The sequence below is a fragment of the Talpa occidentalis genome, unplaced genomic scaffold, assembly GCF_014898055.3.
Source record: "Talpa occidentalis isolate TD23 unplaced genomic scaffold, MPIMG_talOcc4v2.1 talOcc4.8, whole genome shotgun sequence".
Lineage (NCBI taxonomy): Eukaryota > Metazoa > Chordata > Mammalia > Eulipotyphla > Talpidae > Talpa > Talpa occidentalis.
In genome coordinates this window covers 30,299,955-30,314,992 of record NW_023605194.1, presented here as the reverse complement: position 1 = coordinate 30,314,992, position 15,038 = coordinate 30,299,955, and the positions used below count along the sequence as shown (strand labels likewise).

Sequence of the window (15,038 nt, the reverse complement as noted above, 5' to 3'; positions counted from 1 at the left end):
GTCTACAGAGATTGCCCAGAGGGAGCAGAGTGTTTAAGAGAAAGGGGACATGTTCCATATTCAAGATCACTGTTTTAGTAGCTCAATGCAGAGCTTCTTGTGCAATATTACACACACACTGTGAGTCATGCAGGTGGCTGCTTGCTACAGGTGGTCAACACGACCCACTTGTGTACCCAAACACAGTGACATGTCTGCATGGAAGTACCATTGGTATTCAGAGTGGCGTGTGATCTGTGTGAGCACGTTTTGGGGCATCAGCCATCCCACATGGCACTGTACAGACATGCACAGAAGTGGACAGCACAAGGGGCTCTCACACACAGCTTAAGAATTGCAGCTGGGCATACTCTGATTCCTAGGTGCAAGGTATACTTTATCCCCCCACCTTTAAATCTTAACAAGTTTGGACCGCTATTAAAATTGATGCACACCTCTATTGTTGTGCTTGTCTGTTTTTCTGCCCCAAACTTGTTATACAGTGATACAATCTAACAAGTAGGGTGTTTATGTGCAGCTTGGCCTGAGCTGGTGACAGCAGGCAGCAGGACCCAGGCACCAAGTCAGCTGTGTCCTGGTGTGATCCCCACTCCCTGGTGGTATGAGGCTTATTAGCAGGAAGTGGGGACTTGTCTCCCAGGATGCAGTAATTTTTGAGAATCTTTCCTGCCTGGAGCCACTGTCAGTGAGTTCTGATGCAGCTGAGCCACCCGGAGGCCTGCTATTGCTGGGGCCACAGCCCAGGCCCAGTTCTGTCTGGCAGAAGCACTGGGTCCTCTCAGGCCTGAGCTCAGACCCAGCCTGGGCGGGGCAAAGCAAGACAGCCAGCGCCCTGGCGAGGGCACAGTGGCAGCACTGCCACCGCCACCTTCACTGCTGCATTTAATAAGAAACTGAAATAAAGTGCTGTGTTAATTAAGTCACAGCCCGTGTGAAGTCAGCTGTTACCAGCAGCAGGAAGGGTTTTCTGAACCACCTGAGGCGAGATGGCTGGTTTTTGTGTAAGACATATGCTAACTACAGAGAGAACTGAGGACCGTGGCCATGCTTGGCTCAAAAGAGCTGTCACCTAGTCGCTCCTGGTGGGTGCCAGCCTGGGGTGTGGGTGAGTCATGTGCCAGGGAGAAGGGAGGGCAGTCGGAGCTCCTGTGTCTGTGTTCATACATGGTGCAAAGACCACCTGGGCCTTTTCACCCACTACCTAGACCCACCACTGGGCACTGGCTGCAGCCAGGTCTGGGGGGCTGGATGCTCATGCCTGCAGCTGTGCCAGCTCTGATTACAGTGAGAGGGCTGGGCAGCTGGAAAGTGTCCGGGAGGAGGGTCATAACCTGGTGGCCTCAGAGGTGGGATCTGGAGGGCCCGCATCGAATTGGTCCTCACACCAGAGTCAGTGCCTTTGACACCAAACACTCCTCTCAAGGGTGTTTCTAGTTTTGACCCAAGTACCACATTTAAGGACTTTTTCTGATTTTAACCCATGTGAATGTCCAGCTATAGTCCGTGTGGGCGACTTCTCCCCTATTATCATGCCTTTCCTTTAAATTCCTCTTTGCATAATTCCTCTCTTTAAATACTTTAGGTGAAAGGGCACCTAGGATTACATTGTTTCTGAGTCCTTAGGTACTCAAAATCTCTTTGGGGGTCTCCTTACATGCGTGATACCTTTGCTGGTCATAAAATCCAGACTCTTTAATCTTTTGCCTCAGAAACCTCCATCCTGTCCCTTTTATCTTCTGGCTTAATGGCGCATGGGAAAAATCTTCTGCCAGTAAGAGGTCGCTCTCTTGTTGTTAATAATAACCTCACTGCTATTTATTTTATTTATTGAGGGGGTTTGCTTGCATCTGTGTGGGGTTCCTCATTCTTGATAATCACAAATATCTGCAGAATACACTTACGGGTGGTTCAGTACACCTCTCACCGTTTGTTTCCATCCAGTGTCTAGGGTTATTCTGTGGTTGTTTTTATTTGATAACTGTTTTGGACTCTGCTAGGAAGGTGCCCTGCAAGCCTAATGAGGCCCCTCTGCCTCTCTCCTCTTTCCTTTTCCCTTCTGTCTTCTCTTCCTTCTCTCCTTCCTTTCTTTCCTGAGACTCAGGTATTCATTGCTGGCAGCCTCCAGAGTGTGTGTCAACCCACAGACTTACAAGTAACAAAGCAGAAGCAGTTCTACTTTTTCTTCTGGGGGATCTGGCATTTCTTTTGTATTGCAGAAGTGAGAAAACCCATTAATTTTGAAACAAATGTATGCAAATACATTTATTAATATAGGAAATAGGAAAATCAGTTATTGCTTCCTTTATAAATAATACAGGCTTAAGTTTTAAAGATATTACTTTTGCTAAAATGCATTAGACAGCTGTGAAAAAAATAACATTTTTCTTTGTGGTAATATCTTTAACCAGATTTGTAGCACTAACAATATTTCCTATGTATATATTATTTTTATTTAATACAGGTAATCTTTTTATTACCAAATCATATTGTTTCTCAGGAGATTACCATCAGCACTCATAAAAGCTGCAAAAGGAAAGCAGGACGAAGCGGAGGCATCAATCTCCCGCAGATGCAGGGCTCCGGCTGGCTGCAGATTAAATACACAAAGCTCTTAATACGTTTCAATGAGTGACTCGTTAGTTGCAGATTTATTTAGAAACACTCTTCCCTCCATTTTGTTTCCATTTCGATTTGAATATGAGAGTGGACAGCATCCCCTTTCAACCAAGAGCAAAATGACCTTGGAGAAAGGTCACATCTTTAAGCCCCTCTTCCCCCGCCCCCTGTTTCTGGTAGAGACCCCAGAAGTAACTAGGTCTCCTGGTGTCCCTGTCTCTGTGCAGAGAACTATGAGTCAACTCTCCAGGTACCCAGGTGTGGGCTGCTTCAGGAGTGTGGCAGGATTTCTCTTCTCAGAAAGAGCTGAGTCCCCCTGACCCACAAATAGTAGATTATTTGCCCCAGGCCCAGGGATCCCCCACTAAGTTGGCACAACAGGACCTTTGGAGTTTCATTCATGAGTGTGTGTGGGAGTGAGTGTGGGGGTGAATGGAGAGCTCTCACCAAGGAACTTGCCGCTCAGCCACAGAGGGGAGGCCTGGAGGCCCATGGGCACCCGCACAGCATGACTTCCACAGCCGCTCACATCAGCACTTTTTCCTTGCAGGGGGGAGGTTTCGATGTGGCAGATAGAATGTTTCACAGTGTGAAAAACACATGGGAGTCGGCCTCCAGAGAGAACATGAGTGATGTCAGGGAACTGACCCCTGAATTCTTCTACCTGCCCGAGTTCTTAACAAACTGCAACGCCGTGGAGTTTGGTGAGTGAGGCCTGGGCAAGGCTCTTTCTTGCAGCTTATAGGTGGTCATGACTAACTTTATCAATTTCTTTACTGAGCAACTGACCGAACAGGTCTTTCCCCAGACCAGTGTGGTTGGTGTGTGGTAAAAAAGCAGGATGTGAGGAAGGGTGCCTGGTCCCAGGCTGCCAGAACTGCTCTGTGCCCACCTCTGACCCCTCTTTAGGGGATCCTCAGGCCTCAGTTTGCAGTGAGGAGGTGAGCAGAGAACAGGAGCCCAGGTCTGGCAAGGCCTTCTGTGTGATTCCAGGCAAGCCCATGGCCTCTCGGACCCTTTGTTCCACAGACAGGTTAGCCTGGGCTCCGTGAGTAAGACCCAGAGATGCTGAAACTCCTGGGAATATTGTTGGGTGGCATCCAAAGGCAGCTGTGCAGGCCTGCTGGTCGCTCCTCTTGTACCTACCCCAACTGAGCCTGACTTTAGGAAGTCACATCAGGCAGGTCCCTAGGGACTGTGTGTAGACCTTGGGGACCTGCTCGGCAAATATCAAGGGACTTGTGGAGATATATGATCCAAGCCTGGGGCAGCATATAGGCAGAAGCGGGAGGTGATCGCCTTCCCTGTAGAGGGCACTGGAGAGTTGTAACAAGTACACACTGGCAAGCCAGTGTTCCCTTCCAAGGGGCCCTCTTTCTTCCTCCAAACAGCCCAGAAGGGCGTATACCTCAAGCCAGATCAGGGGCCAGGCCAGGGGACACAGATGAAGACATCTGGCTGCAGCCTCAAGCACTCACCTCCTGTGTAGTTGTTTGCAACCCAGCTGCCTAGGGAACATTTAAAATGTGCCCAGGCCCAGAACCAAACCCAGCAAGTCTGACCCCACAGAATTTGGTGACATCAGTAGAGTTCAGATTCTTAAGATACTTCCCATTCATTAGGGAAGAGACCCCAACAAAACAAAAGGCCATTCTCACAAGGCATGGTAAAGCCCATTGAAGGAGAAAGCCAAGAGGAGGTGGCTGGTCAGCCTGGGGTCGGGCATGCACTGGAGGGACCACATCCCCTCTGTCTGGGGAATGAAGCCAGGGGCTTCTGCCAACAGGAGGGTTTTAGCTGTAGAAACGCCAAGGCCAGGTGACCTCAGGAAAGTCAGGAAAACAAGGGGTTATTGAGCATCTATTTTATGTGCAAGCACTTTTTCAGATACTGGGAATTTAGTTGAGTCTCTCGGGTAAATTTCCTGAAGGTGTTTGTATTCTGTGCAGGGAAGGGAGAAGGGAATAGAAAATATAGACAAACTGCAATGCTATGCCATGAAGAGAAGCCCTATGGAGGAAATAGGCAGGAAGAGGACTTGTGAGTGACTCAGACGCTGCTTGAGAAGGTGACAGCTGGGCTGAGGCTGAATGATGAGAAGGACCGCTTCAAGCCCAGCCTTGTCAGCCAGAGAGAGGAGGGAGAGTTTTTATTCTCGTTCCAGTCTGAAAGCTCTGGAGGGTTTAAGCAAGATAATAACTAATGTTTATTGAACAATCCTCGTGGGCCTGGAATTTTTCTAAGCACATTTTGTGCATTTTCTTTTTTAATCCCTATACCGGCCCCATGAGGTAACAGGTAGGAAGTGAATACCAAAGAGGTTAAGCAACATGTTCACAGTTGTGCAGCTAATGGGTAGAATAGACTCGGGCTTTTATCCAGGTTCCTCTTCTTAATGTCTGGGGAAGCTCCCTCTGAAAGCTTGCTGTCCTTACTTTCAAACTGGAGAGAAAATGCATAAATTATAGAGTTGGATGAAGATTCAATATAACAATGTGTGCCAAGCACCTAGCATAGTGCCCTGGCATAGAATTAGGTGTTCAAAATACAATAGCGTTTGTTATTATCTCCTTATTGTTTTAGCACTGTATAAAAAGCACCCAGATGAGAGGGCATGGAGTAGGGTAAGGCAGACATACAATGATGACACTAGAATCATTTCATGCCTGTGAATCAAACTGTGAATCAAACAGACACTGCCTGGGAAGCCAGGGCCTCGTGGGAGGGTCAAAGGCTTACAGGTCAAGTAGGGATACTGCAGGCAGACAAGGGAGGGGGCACCCAGACAGAGGCAGGAGGCAGGGTGGCCTGTGCAGGATGCAGCTCACAGCCTGATCTGCACAGAATCTGCAGTCCTGGACAGCACAGTGCTTACAACCCTTTCCCTCATCCAGTTTGGGCTCCCATTCACCCTAAACTCTGATGTTTCTCACTGCATTCAGGCTGCATGCAGGATGGAACAGCGCTGGGGGATGTGCAACTCCCTCCCTGGGCTGATGGGGACCCTCGGAAATTCATCAGCCTACACAGACAGGTGAGTTGACTGGGGTCACAGCAGAGTCCCTGGTCTCCGAAATGAGGACCTCACTGTCCCCTCAATGTCCACAGAGGTTTTCTGTCCAAGTGGAGTGCTAGCAACAAGCAATTCTAGGCTCTTATGCTAGGAGAACCTGGAGAGGGAGGATTGGCTCTGTGCCCCAGGTTGGCCTTAGGTTCTGAGCTTTTTAAGAGCTCCATTAGGCTTTGCCCTTGTGCCAGTTTATTGTGGGAATCACTGGGGGAAGCAATTCAGATTCTTATTGGGTGGAGGGCAAGTTAATGTCCTTAGCCAACCCTGCAGACAGGACCATGCCCTGGATCATTCTGCCCAGTGTAGCTCAGAGAAAGGTTGGAGGGCCTGAGCGGCTACCAGTGGCCAAAGGAATTGCCAGGACTAGGCAGCACTTGGTTTATTACCCAGAAAAGCTGGTGTTCATGGAGGCCAGGGACCATTTTGCAATGCATTTCCTGGGTCAGATGCCTGGGTTAGCATTAAGCACATAAAAATGTGTTCAATATCATCAGTCATCAGGGAAACATACATTAAGACCACAGTGAGCTGCTACTACACATTCACAAGAATGTCTAGTTAAAATTTAAGAAACTGAGAAAACCAAGAGTAAGCAAAATATAGAACAATCAGAGTTCATCACACATTGCTGGTGGGATAAACAAAAAGACACAGCCACTTTGGGAAAAAGCATGGCAGCTTCTTATAAAGTTGAAGATGCGTTTGCCATAGTACCTAGCAATTCCACTTGCAAGTATTTACCACCACCACCCCCCAAAAAAGAAAACATATCCACAGGAAAGTGTATATATAAATATTTATCCATTTTATTTATTTTAATTAAAAGCAGAAAACAACCCAAATATCCCTCAACTGGCAAATAGAGAATCAAGTGATACACTTACACAGTGGAGCATAAATATAGTAATAAAAAGAAATGTATATATAAATATATAAAATAAAAAGAATATAGATATAGCAATAAAAAGAAACAGATTGTGGCTACATGGAAGGACATGGATGAATCTCAAAAACACTGTCCTAAGCAAAAGAAGCCAAAGCCCAAAGCCAAATCCATGGGATTTTATTTATGGGACATTCTGGAAAAGGTAAAACTATAGGGAAGAAAAGAGATCCATGGTCTGTAACATCTGATGAGCAAAAAGGAAGTATAAGAACTTCTTGAATTGATATAAATGTCTTACACCTAGATTATGGGGTGGTTATGTGACTTCACGTATTTGCCAGAACAATATTTTTTAAAAGGGTGAATATTTTTGTATGTAAATTATACATCAAAAAAATAATTGGAGACAGGACTGACAGTAACTACAAAGCTGTGCCTTTTCCTCTGCCCTTTTCCCTTGGCGAGGAGAAAATTCTTCTTTGGTTTATTCTTGGCTCCTGATATTTAATCCAACAATTGTTCCTCCCACAGCTCACTAGTCTGGAGTACTTGGGCCAGAGATGAGCTTGACCCTCAGGGGCAGCAGCCCTCTCCCCAGAAAAGTTCTTGGCCTGCAATGAGTGAACAAATTCACTCTACAGATCTGAATACAGGTGCCGGTGTTTTTGTGGGAAGGAAAAGTCTTCCAATAACCACACAAATAACAGGAAAACTGTAATTGCAAAGAGTGCTACAAAGAAGAGACATGCTGAGAGATAGAGAGAAATGAGACCAGGGAAACTGGGCAGTGCTGATCACAGTGAGGCCACCTCCTTTGGTGAAGGTTAGATTTCCATAGATTATGAAGTTAATGATCCACATCAGTGAAAATGTCTGTGTAAAAATCCCCTACTGCATGCCAGCAGTAAGAATCATAGCAAAAATTGCCATAGCAAACTTTTCAGAACTCTAAAAATCAACCAAAGGTTTGGAATAATCAGGGACTATTCCCTCAAGATAAATGGCTCAATTTTGGTAAGAACAACTTTGTGGTGTATTAACACACTATTACCATTTATCCTGTCTAGTTCTATACTAGCCTTGAAAACCAACAACCCACAATCACTGTGAAAACCACCCGCCTCCTTGTGAGGTCTCGGGTGTCCTGCATGTCTGCCCACTTGGTGCCCATCCAGCCCGGGGGGCATCAGCTCCCCTGTGCAGAGCCAGCTCCAGCATCCTGCTGCACGTGCTCTTCCTGACCTTTGCGGTGGGGCCACAAGTCTGTAAAGAGGCTGCATTTTTCATGCTTTTTGGGTTTTTGTTACAGGCTTTGGAAAGTGATTTTGTCAGTGCCAACCTCCACCACTGGATAGACCTCATTTTTGGGTACAAGCAACAGGGGTCAGCTTCCGTGGAGGCTGTTAATACCTTCCATCCCTACTTCTACGGTGACAAAATGGACCTCGGCAGTGTCAGTGACCCCCTGATCAGGAGCACGATCCTGGGGTTTGTCAGCAACTTTGGACAGGTGCCCAAACAGGTACAGCATGCCATATCCTTTATCTTGCTTACTGCAAAGAGTGTGTGCATTATGAACTTGGGGGTGGGGAGGGGAGAAAGTGGGGGGCATTTTCTCCTGGGATAAGAGCAAAAGAGAAGACTGGAAAGGGTTATCCTTCCTGTGTCGTCAGTATCAGGTCTCGGCCCTCAGTTACCACCTGATGCTGATGAAGGTGATGATGTTAGTAATGACAGTGAGGAAGGCTGCATTCATTTTGATGTATGTTATAGACACTGTGATAAAGCCACAGGATGTAATTCTCATATATGTAGCTACCCTATTGCATCGTTGTGAATGAATCAAAATACCAAGTGTTCGGTTGTGCCTGAAATGTGCTTAGAGCACCCGATAAATATTAGTTATCAGTATGGTTATCTCAGTGAACCTTTCATGAGCTCTGGGTATAGGATTTATTTTTTTAAAGATCTAGAAACTGAGGTTCTTTTGAGACTAAACAAATATCTAGCCAATAATGTCATCATTAGCAGATGACAGAGTTAGAACTCTAGCCCCATCTGACTGGTTCTAAAGCCTGCACCACATTGCCACCAGGCAAGAGCATCAAGTTCTGCCCCCTGGGCCCCTGGCCAAATTGCAGGGGTCTCACCTGAATCTTTTGCTCTCCAGTCTCCATCCCCCATCAGGATATTCAGGAAGTGATGTGAGGATGTGCATTCATGTTGATATCCTGGTGAATGCAGTGTGATGAGGCGCTTATTTAACTATCCCAGCTGTTAAACTCAAGCTTAGTTCAGCATAGAGATGTTTTATCCTTGAGAGAAGCCATCTGGGTTGAGAAGCCTGGCCCCATGGGCTGGAGTCCCAGCCTGCACTGTCAGGAGCCACGCTGGCAGCTGTGTACACAAATGCAGCCAATTCCAGGACCATCTGGGCGACAGACTTCCCCACATGAGGCCGGTTGGGCTCATCTCAGTCACTGCAAAACTAATAACATCTTTCCTATTTGACCTTATCTGCCCTGCTCAGGTTTGCTCAAATCCCAGATTAGGGGGATAGGAGAGGTGCCTGGGTGACTTGGAGAATGGGTGGCATATCCAAATGTGGGTTTGCCCAGGAAAGACATTGTGGACAGAATATCAGAAAAGAGCTGACGTAGCCTGATGATATCATTCCTTTACTTTAAAAAATTAGCATAATACAGATAAAGTAATTAAACAATTCAAAATAATACCAGCACTATCCAAATGTGTCTTATGTCACATAGTCCCAATCCTTGTCCTCAAGCAAAAATATTTTCATATCAGTGTAGCTTGGAATGCACACAACTTTTTGTTCTTATTCTACTTAATGATCTATCTTATGGACTTTAAAAACATTTCTAAAGAAGGGGAAAACTCTCAGAATATAAGTACAAAACAATGGCTACCTGGGGGAAGAGGGTTGGGGTGGGTAAGCTGGGTAAAGTGAGTCAATTATTTGGTAGTAGACCGAAACTACTTTTGATGATGATTATAACATACAGATGTTGAATTATAATGCAGTATACCTGAAACCTCTATAATGTTTTAAACCAATGCATCAATAAATTTTTAATTAAAAAAATTCTAAATAGTCATCAGTATTAGAATTCTTCAAGTGATCCCAGCCAAAAGACAAGATTAAAATGCTTCAGGACCTTGCACTGTTCCATCGAGAGGCTGTGCCTGCAAAAGCTGTTGCAGGACCCCACCTGGGGTCTTGCAAAGGACATTCTTTAATGCTTATTTTAAAATCATAGTTCTGAGAGCCCAGCATCTAAACAACAACTGTCACTGAGCCAAGGCTGCTCTGAGAACCACCCTTTCAGCTGCCCACCATGCTGTCTCTGCCTGTTCCCCCTCAATGGCTATTTCCATGGGGGAGCAGAGAAATATGCCCCTTAGCTGGAAAAAGCAGCAGGGCAGGAGCACAGCAAGGGATGGCTGGGTAGAGGGATTGCTAGAGTGGCCTCAGGGCACTCCCTGGCCCAGCAGCACAGCCTCGCACTCCATGCATTGCCCAGTTATGCAAAATGGCCCTTCATTAATAAGAAGAAATTCACACACAAAAAATAAATATACTAGAAAGTTATAAAAAAAAAAAAAGTTTGGCATTAGGGACAATTTGACAGTAGAAAGCTCAGAAAAATGAAAGTAAGAAAAGCCACAGGGTTTGCTCTTTGGAGTATTTGAATGGATGCTCTTAAAGAAACCGGTGCCTGCAGAGAGTTTAAGGTAAAGGAAACAGATCTGAGAAATAAGCGATTGAAGACGGACAGGTGATTGGGGGAGGGAAAAAGCCATAGCTCATCCGTGATATGAGAGCTGCAATCCTTCCAGGGAACTGGGGGCTACTTGATGAGTCATCCTTTCCCCAAGCAGTTTGGAGAAGAATTTCTAAGAAATGCCAAGAGTTTGAGATTTGGCAGCCTAGAGGGCTGTCTCCGCCAGCCCTGCACTGTGACTTTGAGAAAGTAGCTATCCACCAACTCCCCAGACCCCTCGTCTGCAACCTTCAAGGCTTGAGCCAGATGGTTCTGTTGTGCCCACCCCAGGCAGGACCGAGCCGGGCCCAGGCACTGCCAGGAGTGGAGGTGCAGCTGGGACTTGTGTGGGGGTGACTCTTCCTGGCTGTTGCTAATGGCCTGCACTGTGTGCTTCTGTCCCCTTGCCTCTCCAGCTCTTTACTAAGCCCCACCCGGCCAGGACCGCAGCAGGGAAGCCTTCACCAGGAAAGGATGTCTCCTCACCTGCCGGCCTGCCGGGCCACCCACAGCCCTTCTTCTATAACCTGCACTCGCTGAGGCCGTCCCAGGTCACAGTAAAGGGTAACTACCTGGCCAGGCTCTGTTGGGTGTCCTCTCCCAGAGCTGTCCCTTCAGTGACTCTCGTTCCTCAGGAGACTCAGGGGTGCAAATATGGGCAGGGTCTCGGGGATGACTGGATGACTGTGTCTGCAGTAACAGCAGGGATCTGGGGTGGCCCCTGCTCTAATGTGTCTGGGACCACCCCTGTTAGAGTCTGACTTATGAAGACTCACCTATCTATCTCTCTGCCTGAGACACACACCTCTTTCTCTCTCACACACACATGTGCGCACGAGCGCACGTGCACACACACACACACACACCCCTCTTCACTAAAGCCTAATCTAGGGGAGGCCCAGGTTTCCTGAGGGAGGGACAGCCCAGCCCTGCCACTCCCTGGAGAAGCTGTGCATGTGTGCAGAGACTGATGTCTCTGCCACCCAGGGTGCACACTGCTTTTGGGAAATCCCACTATCAAGAACAAGATTCTGGTCCCAAGAAATATAATAAGGTCAGTTTTGTTGGGCTCTCTTGATGTTCCCTTTTCCCCCCTTAAATCCAAGTATACCCAGCCCTGTTAGATATGGCACCTGAGAGGAACAGGGCAGGCAGAACCCTCCTCAGGCCCATGTGACTTTGTTACCATCTGCCCCAGCGGCCTCACATTCTCCTCCCCAGGCGTTAGCTTTTAAGAGACACTGAACACCTGCAGGGCCACATGCTTAATTTACGTGCTAAGTCTGGGAGGAACAGAGGGCCAGGGTCTAACCAGCCTCCATGGTAGGGCCTGGGAGCGAGGCGCCATGGTGAACAGCTCCTGCCCAGGCATGGGCTTGTCAAGTAGGGCAGCCTGCCCACCTCACCTTTCAGGGCCCAGCAAAAATGAGGGTTACCTTTTGACATATACACTCCACCATACTGACTGGGGGGTAGATATGTACCTTTTCTCTCTAGGCTCAGAATCCCCCAAGGGAGCCATTGGCCAAATTGTCCCTACTGAGAAGACCATCCTGGCCGTGGAGAAGAACAAGGTGCTACTGCCTCCACTCTGGAACCGGACCCTCAGCTGGGGCTTTGATGACTTCAGCTGCTGTCTGGGGAATTATGGCTCTGACAAGGTGAGTGGGACCTGGGGCAGGGCAGCAAGGGGCCCCAGCAGGGGCTGTCAGGAGATGAGCCACTGCAAATCAGGGCCTGCCCCGTGCCCTGCTACCTCCATGGGGCTGAGCCCACAGCCTGGGGTCAAGAGGGTTCATGCAGCCACACCAAGGGCCTGTGTGGGCCCCACCTTGACCATATTACAAGGAGTAGAGATTGCAAGTTAGCATGATGCGGTCCCCTCCACAGCAGTCTCTGCCTCTGGCTGGTCACTTGGCTACATCAAGTCAACAGATTCTCACTGTGCTTGGGTGGGTGGTCCCAGGGGCTCCTCTGCCACAGTCAAAACTTAGAGCTGAAGATGTCTGGTTATCATCTTGCCACCCCTGCTTTAAGACATCCAGTCATCTCCACATTCTGCAAGTGGCTTCGGCTGCCCCCCTGTCTCCTACCCTCGCTCCCCTCTCCCCCACCTCTCACTCCACCCCGCTGCATCACATGGGGTAAATTCCCTGCTTACCAAGCCCTCTTGTCCCTCTTGTCCTTTCCTACTACCTTCATGAGGCCATCCTGATGCTACCCTGTCCTGAGAGCTGTCACCGGCCTGTCCAGGCTGAGTCACTGGCCTTCTGGGGCTCCCAGTGCTCATGGGAGTTGTTTCAGTGTCCCCATGACCACCTGCTCATGGGTCTCTCTACTCAATGGAGTCTGAGCTCTTTGGGGACAGGCCTGGGTTGTCACCAGGGTCAGGCTTCTGAGCAAGTGGCATGTGCCTGGCTCCCAAAGCACATGAGCAGAGCAGCCATCTCCAGACCTGCCCATATCCCTCTGTCACCCGCCGTGGTGGGTGTCAGCCATGTCAGCCGCATGGCAGCCCTGCTACCAGTGCTTCTTTCCCATGTCTCCCATAGATCCTGGTGACTTTCGAAAACCTGGCTGCCTGGGGCCATTGTCTGTGCGCTGTGTGCCCATCCCCAACGACGATCATCACCTCAGGAGCCAGCGCTGTGGTGTGTGTGTGGGAGCTCAGCATGACCAAAGGCCGCCCCAAAGACCTGCGCCTCAAGCAGGTACAGTGCCTCCGGCAGGGGTGCTCACACAGGAAGGTGTGCTGGAGCAGGTGTACCTTGGGCAGGTTCAGTACCCAGCAGGCCCCCTGCATGTTGAATGCCCTGACTCCCTTGGGAGAACACACGGGTCTCTGAGGACAGCACACAACTCTGTGTCATTTGAGAGCACCATCTCATGCCCTTGGGTGAATCTGACAAAGGCACAGGGCAGGTGTCTCCTGGGAGAACGTCTCTCCAGTCAGAGACACCACTTGCATGTCAAGGTCCGTAAATCAGTTCCCTGGCACTAGAGAACATGTTTGAGCATATGCCCTGCACACTTTTATCTAGATAACCTCATTTTACCTTCTCAAGAGCCCTGTAAAATAGGTACCGTAATCATCCTGACTATACAGGGGATAAAAACAAGTGCAAAAATGTCAAGTGACTTGTTCAAGGAAGTGAGAGACCATTTCAGAATGGCAGCAGTGTGGCAGGAGCAGAGGGAAAGCAGAAAGGGAGCAGAGACCCAGCTCTGTCCCCATCTTACGGACCACCTCACATCCTCCTAATAAGCAGAGTGGTGCTTGCTTTCACTTACAACCCTGAACATTCATTTTGATCTTGAAAAGCAGGTGCAATTATTCCCCCTTTAAAAGGAGGAAACTGAGGCTCATAAAGGTCACATTTGCATTTGAATTGAGGTGTGTTTAACTCTAAACCTCATGCCTTCTCCCTATGTACCCTTAAGCTGGTCCAGGATACCCTTCCAACTTTAAAATCCAGATCAGTTTTTTTAAGTCAGTCCTACAGTTCCATCATAATTTATTTATTTATTTATTTATTTATTTATTTATTTATTTATTTATTTATTTGTGTGTGTGTGTGTGTGTGTGTGTGTGTGTGTGTGTGTGTGTGGGACCCTCTCCGGCGGGTGGCCGGGGAATGAACTGGCGCTGCAGAGGCTGTGGGCAGCCTCACAGCCCAGCGCTCAACCACTGCGCCACCAGGGGAGGCCCTCCAACATAATTAAAAAAAAAAATACTTTATCTATACAAAACTCACCACTGACCAGATTTCCTACACTGAACCTGGTTCGCTGGAACTGATGTGGCTTCTCTGGAAAATTTTCAAGTTACTCAAGTTTCCTGCTTTGGCCCCTGGTGCTGCCCCTGCATAACAGGCACTCAGAGAAGTGAGATGAAGGCAGGAGCTGAGGCCTAGGGAGCCAACCTGTCCTGCAGAAGCCTCAGCACCTCTGAGAGCAACTCTCGAAGTCAGGTACAGGCTGCTTTTACCAGTTCTCCCAGGATGTCCTCTGAAGTCAGCCTTGGACTCCCCCACCACCGCTTTCCAGTGTTTTCATGCTCCTTCCCACCCACCCACTGGGGGCTGGAGGGAAGGGGCTGAATTTTCATTCCTGACCTCAGTGAGGAGGCTATGCATGACCTCTGTGGAGCATTCCTCCATCCTAGGCATCAATCACTTTGGGGACAGTAAGAGATGCAACCCAATCCCAAAGTTGCCCTTGGGGAGCTGGAAACGACCCCTGACCACTGCTGCAAAGTCCCATTTAGTACTGAAGACGTACCATAAAAGCCCTGGTATTGACAACATAAAATTGCAATTTATCATCCTCTCTATTTCTGAATCAAGAGACAAAGGTAAGGGAAATCCCACATGCTCTTATTTCCTAAGTGAAATGAACACTATCATTTACCTATAAAGGCTAACATGGCCTTGGGGCTCCCCCAGAACACCAGCTGCTTAGCCAGTTGATCTGTCCCCAAACTGTAGACAGGCATCATCATAAATAGCTTCATAAGCAGTTTTTCACCAAGAGTATTTCATTTTTAAGGATATGATAGCACTAAAAACAAATTTCAAACTCACTTCAAAGTCAAACAGTTCTCTATAATCCTTGTAAGTTTTCTTGGCTACATACTACCATCCCACCATCCCCAGATATACATATTTATATTATTCTGATC

The 15,038-nt window shown here is 48.0% G+C and overlaps 1 protein-coding gene across 1 annotated transcript in view; it reads left to right on the top strand.

Moving 5' to 3' along the window:
• The window catches only part of WDFY4 (WDFY family member 4), a 223,540-nt gene that overhangs the window by 198,035 nt on the left and 10,467 nt on the right, over positions 1-15,038 (top strand). Inside the window, exons 53-58 of the mRNA XM_054690149.1 lie at positions 3,167-3,320; positions 5,559-5,650; positions 7,882-8,094; positions 10,774-10,921; positions 11,834-12,018; positions 12,910-13,068. Coding sequence (XP_054546124.1) covers positions 3,167-3,320; positions 5,559-5,650; positions 7,882-8,094; positions 10,774-10,921; positions 11,834-12,018; positions 12,910-13,068 — 951 coding nt within the window. The remainder of the gene's footprint in view (positions 1-3,166; positions 3,321-5,558; positions 5,651-7,881; positions 8,095-10,773; positions 10,922-11,833; positions 12,019-12,909; positions 13,069-15,038) is intronic.